Source organism: Oenanthe melanoleuca, chromosome 13 (assembly GCF_029582105.1).
Source record: "Oenanthe melanoleuca isolate GR-GAL-2019-014 chromosome 13, OMel1.0, whole genome shotgun sequence".
Classification (NCBI taxonomy): domain Eukaryota; kingdom Metazoa; phylum Chordata; class Aves; order Passeriformes; family Muscicapidae; genus Oenanthe; species Oenanthe melanoleuca.
The window spans coordinates 7,328,401-7,345,908 of NC_079347.1; the positions used below are offsets into that span (position 1 = coordinate 7,328,401).

General features: G+C 43.7%; 2 protein-coding genes across 4 annotated transcripts; one reads left to right on the forward strand and one right to left on the reverse strand.

The window, feature by feature from the left end:
• Positions 1-797: 797 nt before the first annotated feature.
• THG1L (tRNA-histidine guanylyltransferase 1 like) lies at positions 798-5,459 on the reverse strand. Of its 3 annotated transcripts, XM_056502425.1 has the most exons (6): positions 5,101-5,459; positions 4,174-4,350; positions 3,594-3,763; positions 2,810-2,898; positions 2,119-2,226; positions 798-1,568 (listed from the first exon to the last, which is right to left on the reverse strand). In XM_056502425.1, the coding sequence occupies exons 1-6, from the start codon at positions 5,274-5,276 to the stop codon at positions 1,407-1,409; spliced, it is 882 nt and encodes a 293-aa protein (XP_056358400.1). In that variant the 5' UTR covers positions 5,277-5,459; the 3' UTR covers positions 798-1,406. The 3 variants fall into 3 exon arrangements, with proteins under 3 accessions (XP_056358400.1, XP_056358401.1, XP_056358402.1); XM_056502426.1 differs by lacking the exon at positions 5,101-5,459 and having other exon boundaries at positions 3,594-3,759; positions 4,174-4,262; XM_056502427.1 differs by lacking the exon at positions 5,101-5,459 and having other exon boundaries at positions 3,594-3,668; positions 4,174-4,240.
• A 78-nt stretch (positions 5,460-5,537) lies between these two features.
• SOX30 (SRY-box transcription factor 30) lies at positions 5,538-13,028 on the forward strand. The gene is made up of 5 exons (XM_056502424.1): positions 5,538-6,269; positions 7,442-7,681; positions 8,944-9,117; positions 10,212-10,689; positions 12,591-13,028. The coding sequence occupies exons 1-5, from the start codon at positions 5,663-5,665 to the stop codon at positions 12,958-12,960; spliced, it is 1,869 nt and encodes a 622-aa protein (XP_056358399.1). The 5' UTR covers positions 5,538-5,662; the 3' UTR covers positions 12,961-13,028.
• Positions 13,029-17,508: the final 4,480 nt, after the last annotated feature.

The following is a 17,508-nucleotide window of genomic DNA, read 5'->3' on the forward strand; positions in this document are numbered from 1 at the left end:
TTTTAAAAAAAAAAAAAACCACCAAAACCACATTGCCTTAAATGTGTACATTCTTCTGCAGAAAGGGGAAACAGAGTAGGCTGATAAGAGAATTCATGGGAATTTAATTCAGTACTGTGACTTTCTTCAGTCACACTTGATCCTTTCTTTCTATTTTTATGTCCAGTCCCAACTGCTGACCATGTCCTCATTAGCAACAACGGGCCCAGTTACTGTTCTGGGATGTTTTTGAAACCAGCTTGGTTAGAAGCAGTAATAGCCATATAAACACCTATCATTATAGCTGTATTTCTGCACTGAAATAGGTTATTTCCCTCCAATTCCAGTTACATTGGGACAAGCCCCTATCCATTAGCAGAAATATTTCTGCTCTGAGATGTCAATTTTGACAGAGTCTTAAGTGACAGTAAAAACATAACAGAACTGTGCATAGAGCAGGCAACACACACTCCTCCCTTCCCTCTAACAGACATGGATTGGCAGCACTGCTCTGTCTGTGTCATTCCCAGGAAGATCAGAAAACAGCAGCACAAATTGTTGCTGGCTCCCTCTTTGCAGGCACCTGGAATGTTCTGCTATGTTGTGCTGTATTTTTTTTTTTAAATACGCAGTGCTGTGCACAACAGGAGACAGGTGAATTCCCAGGCCATGGAATATGAGGAAAGATGTCTATCCATGTCCTAACAGAATTCCAGCCTGTACAGTATATTTATTTTTAACTTCACTGTTTGGAACTGTCACCACTTACTAGTACAAGTCCCAGGAATTAGAAAGGCCACATAATGAAACACAGCAGGGAAGGTACTATTATTTATATTTTTAGAAGTATAAAAATCCTGCACATTTGACAAACACTTTTAAAATCAACCATAGAAAACTTCTGGGCTACTCCATTGCATTTCAGTAAGAATCAGACATGAGGCAGTTGAATTGTTTGTCATTCATCTGACTAAATACACCAGCCTTGAAATTTAATACTAAATCCCAATTGAAGTATTCTGGTCCATCTCAGTTGAAAACAAAAATCAAAATATTAATTTTCTGTTCACATATGCAAGCTTTTTTATAGTCCAGCAGTTCAAAAAATTACCTCATTGTTTAAATGCTATAGAAATACAGAAAATTTCTACATACTTTTTTTACAAATACACATGTACAAGGCAGGAACAGTCTTAATTCATTATGAGTTCTTAACATTCAAAATATAGTATGATTTTAGATTTCCATGTGGACATATCCTTGTATGTCAGATAGTGTCTTCTTTTTAGGCAGCAACAGTGCTAAACCCAGTGTAGCTGCTGAAGAGGGCTACAGGTCAAACTCTGCCAGCCACCATTCGTACTCCTCACTTGCCAACAACCCAAGCAGAGCAAAATGCAAACTACCAGTTATGCTCATCAGAAATATCAACTATCCTCAGCCAGAATCTCGGGATATTCCTCCCAGAACTGATCCCCAATGATGTCACAGTGCAGGGGAACAACTTGAGTCTTAGTCCGGGTCACTTCCACTTCTTTTTCTTCTTCTTCCTTTGGCAATTTTATTTTCTTAGTGATGACTTCATTAACCTGAAAATACAGTTGACACATTAGCAGACATAAAAAACTCGAGTGCATTCAAAAATTATAATAAAAGAGAATTTAATAAAAAAACACAGGACAGGAATTTCTGCCACTAAATCAACGACGCAATCATAGAATAATGAACATTTCCAAGTTACCTTAAAGCAGAAAAGGACTAAGCCAACTATGAGCTGAGCTACCTGATTGAACAGAAGTTTGTAATTCCTTTGCCATGGATATACTTGGGACCTAACCCTGGGAAGGCCCGGGCCCCAATGATACACACATTGTCATCTGCTGATACATGTTTCATCTCAATGGTCATAATTTGTATCTAAGCCAGACTTCAGAGACTGGTTTTTATATTATGCTCATAGAAACAGTTCTCAAAAACATCTCCAAAACAATGAGTCATCTTACAGACAGTTATATGGCAAATACAGCTAATTTAAAAATATATTTATTCCTAGACATACACTGGAGATACACAGTCTGTCTGCCACAGTGTAACTATTTAAAATAAGAGCCCAAAGCAAGTGGCAATACAGTTTTTTACCTTCTGCCATATTAGGACAGTTCCTTTTCTATACATCAAAGGTTCATTGTTGTAGTTGATGTTGAATTCAGAAAATAAGATTTCATTCTTATCTCCAGCCAAAGTTCCCTGAGAGGAAAGGAAAAGAAAAATACTCTTAAAAGGAAACAACTCGTATCTCTAGGGTAGAGGAGGGGTGAATATTGGAAGCAAGACAGATATCTGTAAAGGTTTTTCACCTTAAAGTCTCAAGGTTTAATTGCTTCTCTCAACAGAGGAATTAATTCCAACTGCCAAGTGAGTATTAAAACTGAGAGGGTTTTTATTACATTTTCAAGACAAATGGAAGACAGTCAACTAATTTTAGAAGAAAACAGGAATAATCTGCTATGGTCTGCACAAGGAGACAAACACTACAGAAGGGACTGGCAATCAACAGGACCTGAATTCTGCCACTGTTCCTCATGTGTTTGGATACTGAACATTTTATGACATTTCTAAGATTTCTAAAATTGCTAACTAAGAACTTAAAATCCTGGTAATACTTGACCAAAATTACATTATTTGCTAGTGGTATAAATTGAATTGAGCAATTAAAGAAGCTGTTGACTACACAAAATTATTACAGTAAGGATAAGCCAGGGGTGCTGGGCAGGCAAGACACTTAGCAAATCTTATGATTTCATTTTTAGCTGTAAAAAGCAACTCTTACCCGGAGCCTCTCCTGTGCTTGCACTGGTGTCAAACCACTTCTCTGCACAAGCATCCAGAAGACTGTATTATAAAGGTTATTAATATGGCCTAAAGAAAACACAGAAATGAGTGTAAGGAAGATTATTTACCAAATCTGAGTGATTACTTAGGAATAAACAGCTTTATTTCCAGAGTTGTATCCAAGAAATAGCCAAGAGTAATGGGAAATTAATATAATCAGTTTCTAAAGAGGATATAATGTTTATAATACATTTTTAAGGTACTGCATATCATGACTAGAAGACAGATTTCATAAGTGAAAAGGGCACAGTAGAGCCTGAAGGGCGTAATGTACATTATTTTCATTTGATAATAGGGACAAGGTACTGAGAAAGGTCTAGAGACAAATCCAATAGTCTGTTCTAACATGGAATATTCAGCACTTTCGATTACTACCTGCTGTGAATTTGAATATTCACAACTCTTTGATAAAAAGAAGATTACCTCAGCTAAGCCAACTCTGAATATCAAAATTAATTTATTAATTCTATTAGCAGTTCTAATATTTGTTGTGATAAACTTACTCTCAAGGATGCAATAAACTTAGTTGTAGCCTGAACACTCTGAATTTCACCCAGTACCCATACAAAGCTCAGAACAAGTGTAATATTATTGAAAACTACCACCCTACCTGCAGTTCTTTCACTGATAACTGTATATACAAATACACTGGCAGAAAGAACATTTTTGTTCAGAGGAAGTGAACTCAACTGCACAAATCTCTCTGTTCTAGGAACACTTACAGTCTGCTTGCCTCCAGCTGAGGTAGTCCTTCAAATTCTGGTTGCTGGGATACAACACAATTCGTCCATCAAATCCTGGAGGGTACAGAAGCTGCTGGTCTTTAAAGTAATCCTTCCAATAGAACACGTAACTTGAGGAAAACTGGGAGACCACATGAGTCATGAACTTACTTGCAAACACAGAACAAGAGAAAAAAAGAAAGAAATACATGAGTGTGGTTATATATCTGTGGTTCTCTGAGGTATCAGTAGTGATAATTCTAGTGGAGAGCAGCATTTCTTAAATAATGGCCAAACAGATGAGGAATGGCACACAGACTTTAGAACAGAGGTACTGAGAACTGTAATATTTTTTAAAGGAATGTCTGTTTCTAATGTTTTGATTATTTATATAGTAAATCGTTGATATAATTTTTTACAAGCTCTGTATTATTGAACATATTTTCCTGAAAGATCACATGTAAAGAATCCACATGAAAAACCTGAACTAACTGCAGTGTAAGCACCAGCCCACCTGTGTGTAGGTAAAGGCAAATCTGAAGAATTATGAAGAGATGTTCAGTATCAAAGCAGGTGTTACCTTGCTCTTCTTTTAAACCACCTGCTCTTCTTTTTGAAAACAAAACTATATTCATCACTCTGTCCATAAGCAATAGCAATATCCTCCAGTTCTTGCATCACTGTCTGGGCACACTTGGTCATCAGGTGCAGAGCACGGTCATCATTCGGCTTTTTGAATTCATGCTGCTCAGAAAACCTTCAAAGCAAAAATGGTTGTGTAAGAATCCCTTAAAAAGCCACTAAAAATGCTACCCCATTCATTGTCCTCATATTTGCTTTATATGAATATTGATTTTGTCAATACTGACAAAAGAATTCCCTCCAGGTATGAAAAGCAGGAACAAAAATCCTCATTATCTGCTCTGGATAAACTCGGCCCATTCTCTTTCCCACCAGTATCTGACCCTAACCAGTCTTTCAAAGCAGCTGGTTTATGTATTTTAATTGGAAATGGATAACAAATACTACGTTCTGTAAACTTCCTTTCTCACAGGGAGTATTCAGTATTTAGTATTCAGTCCAATAAGGACAACATTATCAAAACTCAAGAGCTTTACCAAAACCAGAGATAATATCCCAGGAAGAACCTGTGTTATCCATCAGCCAAGGAAACTGTACCCCATTTACCTCGAGGGAAGGCGAATGCAATACACACACACTGACTCCATCCATATAAACAGTACAGCAGCTGCTGTCCCTCCCCAGCACACCCAAGGCACTGGAACCATTTCCCTACTGGGACCACCCGGCTCTGAAGCTGCCCGCAAAAACAAAACCCCGCTGGAATCCCGTGCCCTGGAGAGGCCGATGGGGGACACGAGGCTCTCTAAGCCCGCACAGGACCAGCCCAGCGATGCTCGGGCACGGGGCAGGACCGTGCTCTCGGCACAGCGCTCCCAGCCCGCACCGCACGGTCCCCGCAGCGCCCGCGCCGGCCCTGCCGCACCTGTGGAAGTTGCGGCCGTCCAGCCGCACCACGATCCAGCAGTTGGGCAGGACCGAGTCGTCCGCCTCGAAGTCCCGCACGTACTCGAACTTGCTCTTGGCCATGGCGAGGCCGAGCGGAGAGCCCGGAGCGCAGCGCGCAGCGATGGCCGCGCCCGCCCGGCAGCAGCGCAGCATGACCGGCACGGAAGCGGAAAGAGCGGCGCCGAGCCCTTCTGGGCGGCCCGGAGCAGCGCTCGGTGGTGCCGGCGGAGGGTGGGCGGAGCCGGCGGGCGGAGCGCGGGGCGGCTCCGGCAACGGTGCCGGTGGCGGCTGCGGGGCGCGGAGCCGGGGACCGTGCGCCCCGCTCCGAGCGCGCCGAGCAACGAGCACGGCATGGGCGGTCGGGGCGGCCGCAGCGGTGGGCGCGGCACGGGGGGACAGCGCGACCGAGCCGGCGGGGCTGGGGCTCGGAGCGCGCCCCGCGGTTGGTGCGGGATGCGGGGTCGGTGCGCGCCGGCGGCGCGGGGCCGCGGGGAGCGTTGGCGCAACGGCGGCGGCGGCCGAGGAGCGGCGGCGGAGCGATGGAGCGCAGGGTCCGGCACTGCCGCTTCCGCGCCCGGGCGAGCCCCGCCTCGCCCCCCAGGCACAGGGAGGTCATGGGGCCCCTCGGAGGGCTGCGCGTCCCAGTGCAGGAGCACCCGGGCCGGCCCGCGCACAGCGAAGGGGCGGCCAAGAAGAGCAGGTGCATCTCGGCCCCGGCGGCCGTTGAGAAGGAAGCCCGGAATGCCATCAGGAGAGAAAGGGACCATGAAAGGGGCAGCGGTGACCGCCAGAACGAGGAGAAGATCCTGGAGCAAACTGGGCATAAGCCCTGGAGGAGAGCTGCCGTCCAAACGGAGCGAGCCAAGCTGGCCTATGAGGCTCGCCCCGTGAAGGTGGAGAAGAGCGATGCCCCGGCTGCATCCCTGTGCGAGCTCGGGAACCCTCCTCAAGATCAGAATATCCCGGTCTTGTTTCAGTCCTTACCTTCCAGGTCCCACGTGCAGCTCCAAGGCCCTGTGCCCTCGCAGCTGATGCATGTGACTCCAGTGCCGGTAAAACAAATGCCAGTTCAGTTGCAGCCTCTACTGCAGCGGCCAAAGATTGAAACAAAAAACGTTCCCCTCACAGTGCTGCCCTCGGATTCAGGTATTATGCTCAGAGAGCTTGCAGGGTGGCTCAGGTTTCAGGCAGGAGAACACAAGTGGAAAGGTCATGTTAGAAAAGCATCCCTTTGCACAGGCTGGGTTTAGCACAACTCACAACCCTTGCACAGTGTAAGACACAAAAGCACGGGAGCACAGAGTTCTGTAGTGGTTTGTTACAATCAAAGGCAGTTTTGTCACGTTGCTCCCTGTCTGCATGAAACCCCCTAGGACAGTGATCAGAATTATACTTGAGTTGCGACTGCAGTTTGAAGGTCAGGAATCTGCTTGATTTTTACTTCTCAGAAAAAGTCTGGACATATTAAATGAAGAGCATTTTGAAACATCTGTATTAGAAGCTTTTTTTTTTTTTTTTTTAATATCTAGACTTTCAAAATTAATTACTTAAGTAAGGTCTTAAAGATTTTTCCCTTTATCAATGATGGAAGTTAGAGTTAACCTAAATGCAGTAGAGCTAACCTAAGACGATAAAGGAAAGAGTTAATTTCTAAACGTTTTCCAGAAGAAAATTGCTTCCTCAGGGATCAGTTTTAAGGGGCCTGTGGATTCATCATGTTACCAGCTCATTTTAAACCCAGCCTGTGTTTACAAAAATCCAAAGCCAGGTATCATGTAACAATCATTTGGGAACATAGGTTCCTCCAACAAAATGAGTGTCCAATCCAAAAAAAGACAAAAAAAAAAAAGTATATTAAAAAAATCCAACAAAACCCAAGCAGAAACCTAAAACCCACAGTTGAAAAGGCAGTGAAACTAAGCAGCATCACCATCCTTACTCCTAGTCCCTGCATCCTTAGGGCTTTGGTTACATAGTTCTGGTGGTGATAATAAATTTGCAGTGCTATACAATGTGCTATACAATTAGTTTATAAATTCATAAGAAGACAAGCCAGCTGAAATCCAAACTAGTGTGTTAGCAGTCCCTCTTTCTTTATTTTTTTTTGTAACAAAACAAAATATGTAACAAAAGCCAAGTGACAGATTCCTCATGCAGTGACTCAGCGAAGGGCAGTGGAGGATTTTGCAGGAGCTGCTCTCCAAGTGTGCACTGAGTTTCATCTGTTCCAAAGCTCCAGATATCCTCTGGGTGCAGTACTGAGTGTGACCTGCTGCATTCCCTGGAAGGTGATGGTCTTTCCTTGCCTTGTTGCACAGGGATGCCAGACACTCCATTCAGCAAGACCAAGAGTGGCCGCGTGAAGCGTCCCATGAACGCGTTCATGGTGTGGGCTCGGATCCACAGGGCTGCTGTGGCCAAAGCCAACCCAGGGGCCAACAATGCAGAGATCAGCGTCCAGCTGGGCCTGGAGTGGAGCAAACTCACTGAAGAGCAGAAGCAGCCGTATTACGAGGAAGCAAACAAAATAAAACTGAGGCACAGGGAGGAATTTCCTGGTAAACATCTTAGCTATTTACCTGAATGCTTTAGAAGTGCAGGACTTTATGGAAAATTGATCTCTTGCATTGTAGCAGTTAATAGAGATAGAATGGAAAATATTTCAAGCATGCAACCCTTCTGTGTGCTTGAAACTATGAATTTTTTAAAGCATTCAAAATGCTGGTGCTTAGGACACTGCAGCTACAGCAGATTTTCTGAATGCTTTAGTAGTCTAATGGCCAGAGAGTGTTTGTTGTGGACGTGGCCTGCTGCATCAGTTTCCTTGCTCCAGAAACAGCTGCCCAGGTGGCCTGTGGTGACACATGCATCCATTCCTTAAAAGCAGGAAAGGGAAATGTCACAGGAAGCACAAACAACATTGTATTCTGTGGGACTCTTCAACATTTAGTCTTGAGGTTCCCACATAATGATGTGAAAAATGTTTCTCAGCCCTTTGTCAAGTGTTAAAATTTGTACCCTTCACAAATTAATTTATCCAGAAGATAACAGAACTTTGAACACTTTTAAAAAGCTGTTGAGATAGCAGGTGTTGTGATCCTTTCTCTCTCTGTTGACATAATGCTGCTTGTTCATGATCCTGCTAATCTGTCATAAACAAGGAAAAGAGCATCACTCTCTTTCCTTGCATCTTTCAAATAAAAAAAAAAAAAAAAAAAGAAAAAAAAGGACTTTTTAAAAGTTGCATTAAGAGTTAACCTGTGTAAGAAACCAAGCATCTCAGTGTAAATTTATAATATATTCTTATATGTGGTTGTGTTTGGTTAATGTTGTCAGGCAAAGGCAAACAACATACTCTTCCAAAATCTATCCCAGTGGATCATATTTTCAGTTATGTCTTGTAACCTGCAGATACATGTGAGACTTAAGAGATTAAGGAAACAATGAGGAAAGACCAAATTTTGAATAGTCATGGTTTTCCTCTACACTGTAAGTCCATGGTACAGTAAGTGTCATATTCTACTTCATGTGGTTTCCTCAGCTGGGCCACTTCAGTCCCCAGTATTTGGTATTTCTTCTTCTCACAAACACCTACTACTTGGTAACTTCTAAACAATACCCAAATATTTCTCTTTCATTTCCATCTCTAGTAAAAGTCCCTGTTCTCACCAAAACAAGTGAAGCATTGCAATTGCCTAAAGGAGCAAGTTTTGGACTTGTCTTATCAGATCCTTCAGAATTACAGATAACATAGCTTTAGATAAATAATGAAATCATCCAAAATATTGGATGTCTGCATCTTTTTTTTCATCTCTGACAGGTTGGGTTTATCAACCAAACAAAAAGAAATGTTCTCCACCACCTGGCTCTGCTGCATTTGTGGGCACTTCCCAGAGCACCATGACTACAAATCCAGCTGGCACCCTTCCCTTCTCATCACCTACTTACTCTTTTGTCAACTCCAACGTTAAGAACAGTATTGCACGTCCAGTCTGTGAGTTTTCAGTAGTGAATTATTTCAAAAATTCAGAATTTACCTGTTCCAGTAAAAGTTTGTATTTACAAGAACATGTAGTGACAGGGCAAGGGGGAAGGGTTTCAAACTGAAAGAGTATAGGTTTAGGTTAGATATTGGGAAGAAACTTTGCTGTGAGGGTAGTGAGAGCCTGGCACAGGTTGCCCAGAGAAGCTGTGGTTATTTATCAGCACTTCCTTTTTACTTAAGAGGTTAAGCTACAGCTGCTTCTTCCTCTTGTTTGGTCTCCACCTCACAGATATCCTGGAAAGATCCTTTTCTTTAACAGAAAGCCCACACTGACAGTGAAATAGTGTGAGAGCCCCCAGACCAGTGTAAAAGCTGATCTGTATTTTCCTTATAGAAGGAGCTCTGGCTCTGTCAGTGGATTTCAACAGCAAATAACTCAGATCCAGGCAATGACATTTTCCTCTTTAAACATCCTGGAAAGGGCTGCTTTCTTTGCAATGTGACAAGAAAATGAAATGGCTGATTATGCTGTGTAGTAATACTACTCAGCTTTGTTCTGGTGAAGTTTCGAGTTGGAGATGCTTGAAAATTTCTATGCAATGTGTTTTGAAATCTTTCCCTATAAAGGCAGCCCTGTTGAGGTGTGATTTGAAAGTGTACATTGAAGTGTATGCTCTGCAAAACATTTTGAAGTAAAATTGCCTAGTGGGTACATTCATTGATGAAATTAGGGAACATATTGGAGATGAGGGTGTTTTAGGCTCCTCAGCACACAGATTTGTTATAAATTTGTCTCCCTTCACATCAGTAGACTTGTGAGGTCTTCTGAGCTGCAGACACACTTCAACCCATTGTGGGGCCTTACAGACCCTCAATAGCCACTTCCTTCCTTCCACCCCTGGGTTTCTATGGAACGAAACTTGAACATGTGGGCTCCAAACCCATTTGTCAGAACACACGAGGTGTATGAAATGAGGGTGAGTTGTCAGGAAAGTCTGTGAAGAAATGCTCTGTCTCTATATGGAAGTGCTGTGGCTTGCTATGATGCTATTTATCAGAACCCTGTGTCCATGTCTGATAAATGTCTGTTTTGTTTCCTGAAGGTGAGTCTCCTGCCATCTGTCTGCCAGCTTCCTCCATCCAGCACGCTGGGCCCATGACCCTTTTCCAGACCACGGCTGCAAGCACCACATCAGTGGCTGTTGCAGTTCCAACCCTGCCCCTGCGCCCTGTAGTTTCATCCCAGCACTTTGCTGAACCTGCTCAGACAGAAGCTTTTGTGTCACCTGGGCTCAATTTCTCCCTGAAGAGACCTGCACCCGTTTTCGCTGAGAGCTTCAGCAACAGGAACCCCAGTAACATCAGCAGCACTAGTGGCAGGTTTTCTGTCTCTAACAGTGAGATCCCAGGGATCTCTGTTTTTCCTAGAGGCATAGCTCTTCCCCAGCCTACCCCTTTTATTCCCTCACCTGCCTATGTGTCTGCTCCCATTGGACAACCAGCCAGTTTGTTTGGAGGAACTCCTCAGTTTCCATTTTGCCACCCTTCCTTTATACCTGGACCTCGCTGTTTCCCTTCAAGGTAATGAAATCATTTCAATACCAGTAAGAAAAAGTGTTGAAAGGCAGAGAGTCTTTTGACTTGCAGACAGCAGGTGGAGCATTCAGAGGGAAAGGAGCTCTCACCTTCCTGTGGCTGCTGTGTGGTGGGACCCCCTGGCCTCAGCCTGCTCGTAATATGTGCTCAGTTACTGGAGGCTCCATAGAACTATTGCAGTAATTGGCACTCCCAAGCCATGGAAAACTGAAGTATCTTCTTCCCACTTTATGGGTCTAAGTGCAGTTGATTTCTGCAGAAGAGCATTAGGTGGAGATAATGTAAATATGCTTTGAAAATGGTCAGATAGAATTGATGTGGGTGTGTCCTGGAGATGTCCCCTGGGTACTCTATGGTTGCCATAAGTGCTGATATTTCTGAAACCCAGCCTGGTGGGAAGTGTCTGCAGAATTCTTGTGTAAGTAGTAATTCCTGGTTCTTCCTTGTCAGTCAATCAGAGGTCCCCTAATCAAAGAATTTCCAAGCTAACACATGCAGTGTCCTGTGGGTATTTGCTGAGCTGAGCATGCACAGAAAGCAGCAGTGCCCTGGTGCAGCTGGGCAGCTCAAACACCACTCATCTGATGCTTATTCTTTACAGAGCATCATTTTTCATGATGGTGCAGTAGCAAACCTAACAAATTATTATGATTGTCAGACTTAGATTTTGCCTGTTTGTACACTGCTAATTCTCACTAGTAGCAGCAACCAATATGTTCCTTTGGCAGTAAAACCACCTGGTCTTTAATTAGGGCTAATGATGACCCATCAAACTCAGAAAAAATTTTTGAGCTGACAAGTGCCATACAAGACATTTCTGTTTTTTAGGTCCTTTAAAGAAACACAGGTCATATATTCCCAAAATTGCTAAAAATGGTCTTTGCTCAGCCCTTGGTGTCTGAAATGACATAATTTTATGAGGCCTCTGAGAGAGAGGAGTTCCTGTAGCATAAAAGACTATTCTGATTTCACACATTTATGGACTTTGGAAGGCTGCCAGCTTTGCTAATGCCAGGGTCTTTCTAATACAATGATTTATAAATTCTCTGTCCTATAAACCCATTTCTTGCATACAAGAGTAATGATTTCTGTACTGAGAGTGCAGATGTATGCACTAAAATTTAAATATTAGATTGGAATGATGAATATTCCCCTTGAAGCCTCAATGGATATTGTATCAGTGTCTTTGCAGTGCCTGCATTGTGGAGCTCTATTACTTCTCCACATATTTTGTGTTCTTCACAATGTAGTAAATTTCTCTAAAACACTGTAAATTACAATCCCTGTGTCATTCTGCATCATAATAAAAATTCAGTCTTGCCACTGGAGGAATACAGTTCCATCTGACATAGTAACTTCCTGCAATTTACTATGTGGTTACTTTTTAAAAATTTATCACTGTGAATTCTTTAAATATTTACACTGAGAACCACATATTGGTCACAAGGATTCTCTGTCCTGTTTGATAACAGTGTAACAGATGCAAGAACTCACTAAAAATTATAAATAAGAGCGTTTTACCCCAGGTGTGTCACAAATTTTGGCATACAGAAATTACACAAACTGCCATTTGATGCTTTGTTTTATTAATCTGAGTATGTTGGTTAATTCACTGCATGCTGGTTTATCCATGGTATTATTTGATTGATAAATACAGTGGGATTTATGTTTGTTCTCAGAGCAACCTCATGTGTGCACGGAGTTGAAGAGATGCTTGTGCACAGAAATGGAAACGGAATGACTCTTGTTATGGCCCTAGTGCTGAAATTAGGCATGGTTTTAAATCTTCTCTTTTAAAAACAGGATAAGCTGAGGAGCACAGGACATCACTGTCATTGTGCAGCCCTGCCTTTCTGAAAGCCAACCCTGAATCTCTTCCCTTGCAGCACATTCCCACTCAGAGCTCCCTTTGGCTACGGGAATTTCTCCAGCTCGGTGCCTCAGTGCTTTGGCTTTTATGAAGAGAGGAACCAGAGGCAGGAGGTGATATTTTCCACTCTGGATGAAGACTATCGTTTCAGGGCATACTCAGAAGAGAGGCTACATGAGAACCAGCATGTCTGTGGGAGCCCTGAGGTTGTGTCCTGTCAGAGCACCTGTAGTCAGGAGCGAGTTCTGAGCCCCCTGCCACAGCTGGATGTGGAAGTGGTAGAGGAGGTTTTGCCATCCCCCCCATCTACTCCCTCCAGCACTTACATTGTCAATGTAACTGACAGTGATGAAGAAGAGGAGGTAAAGTTTTTTCAAGTATTGTAATTTTTAAAACGTATTATAATCCAGAGAAATATTATAAAATGGGAAATAAATGTTTTCCTCAACACCACCTTTTCAGTCAGTGTGTTCAATGGGAAACCCAGGTAGCTTTAGCAGATTGCACAGGTCATTTTGAAGAGTCTGATGAACTGTTAGGATTAGAGGAAAGTCTTATAAATAGCAGAAACTGCCTATTCATTTCTAAATTCTCACTGAAAGCTGATCAGCCCTCCAGGAATGCATGTGGCCAAATGTACAAATTCCTCCACAAGTATGTTTCAGGGTATAAACCAGCTGTTTGTGAGATTATTCTCTAGATCTGACTTCCCTCTTCTCCCATCTTTCTTTTTATACCCCTTGGAGTAGGATATCAGATATTTCAATGCACCAGAATCTAGAATGGTATGCAAGTTGTGATTAATTCTACCAAGCCCAGAGAAGGGGAAAACTGGACCATACTAATGGGAAACTACATGTGAGGGTGATACATTTTTCCCTCCCAGCTAGAGCTGATGTCCTGGAGTGGTTGTTGGGATCTGTTCTGCAGGTCTCTGTCACTGCAGCCAGCCCTCAGCTGAGCTCTCTTAAAGGCTCTCCTGTCTTGTCTACAACAGAAGTGAAAGTTACACAAACAACCCACTCAAACCTTGTCTGCATCATCCCTCAGCACGTCTGGCAGCCCTGCAGCTGGGAAATCATGATAGAAGAGTTCCCATTTCTAGGTAATTTTCAGCTCACCCACAAACTTTCCCATAATGCAGATTCCTGAAGTGCCAAGTATCTTTGCTGTTGTTTCTCCTCCTGAAATGTGTGACGTGCCCAGTGTTGGCAGGGCCAGTGCCTTGGTGGCTGTGTCCCCTCCTGCAAGCTTCCATGTCAGTGCAAAGGGTAATTGGGACAAAGGAAGGACATGTTCTACTCTCTTTTAATTATTTTCTTCCTTACTGTTTACATCAATCTAAACTAAAAACCACCTTGCGTCCTTCTCAGCTTGAAAAACAGATAGAGTGTTTCACAGGTGGAAATAGAGTTAAGAAGATGTGTCTGCAGAAATAATCATCTTCTAGTTCACTTGCCTGTAGTAATGAACAAAAGTCATAGCAGAAAGTGGTAGCAGTGACCCACCCTTCAAAAGAAGCAAGGAGAGTGCTTTGATACCCTTTTGCTATCAGCACATCAGGACAAGCCCTTGTCTAGCTCCTGATCATCTTACAGCACTTCTCCCTCTTTGGCAGGACAGCTGCTCCAGGGCCTTTCCAAATATTCCTGCTGTCCTACATGGGTGGTGGAAAAGCAAAGCTAAACAGAATATTCTGTGTCAGCTGAAGCTGCTCTCAACTGTTAAGACACTGGATAAAGGAGTTAATTCTTGAATCTCCAGTTTCCTTCATTCACAGCCTCCTTCCTTTGATCATTTCAAATGATCTGGACCAGAAGAATGTTCTGTAAAAGGGGAGATTTCACCTCCTGCTCAAGTCAGCCAGTGTTGTACCATTTCTCTGATCAGTGATGTCTGTAGTGCAGAGGTGAGGCAGGACAGACCTCTCCTTCTGCTGAGACTGGTTCTGGGTAACATTTCCTTCAGTGTCAGCAGGAGTCTTCTCAGAACATTTTGTTCCACAGCCTTTCCTAAGAGAGAGTTCCAATGAAATATTACTGAGCTCTGGTACACCTCTCAGTCATTCTCTGCTCAAGTCTGTTTTTTGAACAGGCATTTCCCTCTCCCTGGGTCCATCCCTTTCTAGGTACCTAATTCCTGATTCACTATGAGCATAAAGGGAGAATCATCATCTTTTGCTCTCCAGCTAACAACAATAGCATTAAATCATCTTGAAAATTGTTGAGCAAGTGCAGAACCCCCTCTGCAAAAGCTCTGTCATCAGCTCTGCCCTGGGGAGGCTGAAACTCTTCATTGTGGAGCCCAGTGAGGAACCCCTGCTCCAGGTGCTGCACAGAGGCTGCTGCTCCATGCCTTGGCCACCGGGGATGTAACACATGAGGGAACAGAGCAGACTTGAAATTCCCAGCTGATACTCTTAATCAGGCAGTTTGGGTCCTGGAGGAAATGAGTCTGAGCCTGTGTAATTCTTAGATAACCAGAAGTCTGACCTTGTTCTGTGAAATCCAGCAAAAGTCCCACTGATTTGGGGAAGAGGTTTTGAAGAGGTGGGCACAGGCAGGATCTGACTCACCCTGTGCCAGACCAGCATTACAGCACCTGAGCACTGGTAATAAGGCCAAAATATCCTGAATTTTTCCATGCAACAGTGTCTCAGTAATGTAAGTGATATATCATGTATATATAGATTAACCTATATATAACCACTGCAGAGCCTGTCATTACATTTTTATAGAGGGAGTTTCTGGTGGTTTTAAATTGAGATATCAATTCTCATATTACCAAGATCCCAAGGTAAAAATATCACTATATAACAAATGCAAATATTCCACATATTTTATTTTTATGATACTTGAATGCTGAAAACCATCACCAGCAGATAGTTGTTGTCCTAAATATTTTAATAATCTTAAAATGAGGCTAATTTTATTCCATTTTGTGCTTTTTTTGAGCTGATCTTCTTTTAGAGAAATATATGGAGGAGTCCCTGTGAAGGTTTGTTATACTGAGAAGATTTGTGACAATCTTTTAGTACAAGCGTACATGCTCCTCATCAAAGTCGGTTTTTTTTCCCTTTGGGTAGGCAGATATTTTATGCAGAAATGAAAGCAGAGTAGCTAAATTTGTGTCTAAATTTGGCTTGCATTTTTACTTATTTATAATATAGACATGCACAATAGTGCCATTGTTTTCTTCTATATTACAGGCAGCTATAAATAAATAGGGGAATTCACAAGAAAAAAAAAATCAAGATTTTCCTTCAGGATATTCCATACGACTAGAAAAGAGCTGAAATTTTGCCCCTGTATTTTTTTGCTCTTTGAAACAAGAAGATTTAGTTGTGCCATGAAAACTCATGACCTCTCTATGGGTCAGCTAAAATGTCAGTGATAGCCCTCTCACCCTGATTATTCCCTCTAGGTGTCCCTACAGTGCCTGACTTTCCTCTGCCAGAGTGATACCAGGAATAAACTGACCTTCACAAGATCAGAGAGATTCAGTTTGTGAAGTGCTGGGGGACAAAGGGGACATATGTGAGATATAAACCAAAATGGTATCTGCAAATGGGAACAGTCCCATTTCCTTTGGACAGTCCTGCCAGGAGCCTGCAAAGACCTTCAGTACAAAAGAGATTAGAGTTTTCAATGGCATAAATAATCCTCTGGACAAGAGATAAAATCATTACTGTTATCTGGCAAACCTTTATTTTGAAGTGAGTGTTCATTTCCTATCAGCCTGATTTACTTATACACTTATAACCTATCCATGTGCAAATTCTCCCCATTTCTCATTTCCCTGGTGGTTCACCTACACAGACACTTTAAGGATAGAGATGAATGGAGAGGGTTGAATGGATAATGCAGATCAATGTCTGTCTCAAGAGTGTGGCTAAGAGGTAATGGCTCTTCCTGCCACTCGGAGCTGACCCCATAAAAATCCATATCAGCCAACCCTTGCAGCCCCCTTGAGTGGGGCTGCCTTGAGCTGGCTGGGAGCCACACACAACTGACACAGCTGCTTTCTGTGGGCTCACAGGAGCCCTACAGCACCACGGAGTCCCCCAGTGCTTGCAGCTGGTAACCTCAGCGTGGTCCCACTAACCTGGACTCTCCTGTCCTGGTGTGACCCCTACCCCACGGGACAATTCAGCAGTGAGACACAGTCGTGCAGTCCCCCAGGGCTCAGCTCCCTGGAGGGCAGAGATCAAGCAAATAAATGTTGTGTGGGCTTCAAGCCTTGGCTCAGCCCTGAAGGATGCAGGAGAAGACAGGGATGCTCCTTTGGGAGCCTCATGGCAGTGACTGGAACTCCTTGAAAGGCAGCACCGGGAGTACAAGATGTATTGGGATGTTCCCAAGTCCTTCCTCAAGCCTGGCCCTCCCATCGACCAGGAGTGAACATCCTTTTGCTTCTGTCCTTTTGGACAGGCACATAAAAATCTATCCTGTATCCCTTCCACTGTCCAGGAGTAATGTATTTCCCAGGAATGGAGAAATGTAGGATGTCTCTGGAACTATGAGATCAGCTATGGTAAGATCGCACATAAACACAGCAAACAAATAAATAAACAACCCTCGAGCTCCTTCCTTCCCCCAGCACTCCGTTTTCTCCCAGCTTTGGAGGCACAATGGATTTCCGTGCTGGCCAAGGCGCTGGAGGGGAGGTTTCGCAGAGGAAGCCCCAGGGAGGTGCTGGGGCATCCCCCGGCCCCGCGGGGGGACAGAGCCCAGCGCGGCCGCGGGGCAGAGCCGCAGGACCGGCGGGAGAGGAGAGGAGAGGAGAGGAGAGGAGAGGAGAGGAGAGGAGAGGAGAGGAGAGGAGAGGAGAGGAGAGGAGAGGAGAGGAGAGGAGAGGAGAGGAAGGGGCTGCGGGGCGGCGCGGAGCGTGGGAGGGGACACGGGGGGAGGGTTTATAGGGCGGCGGCGGCGGCG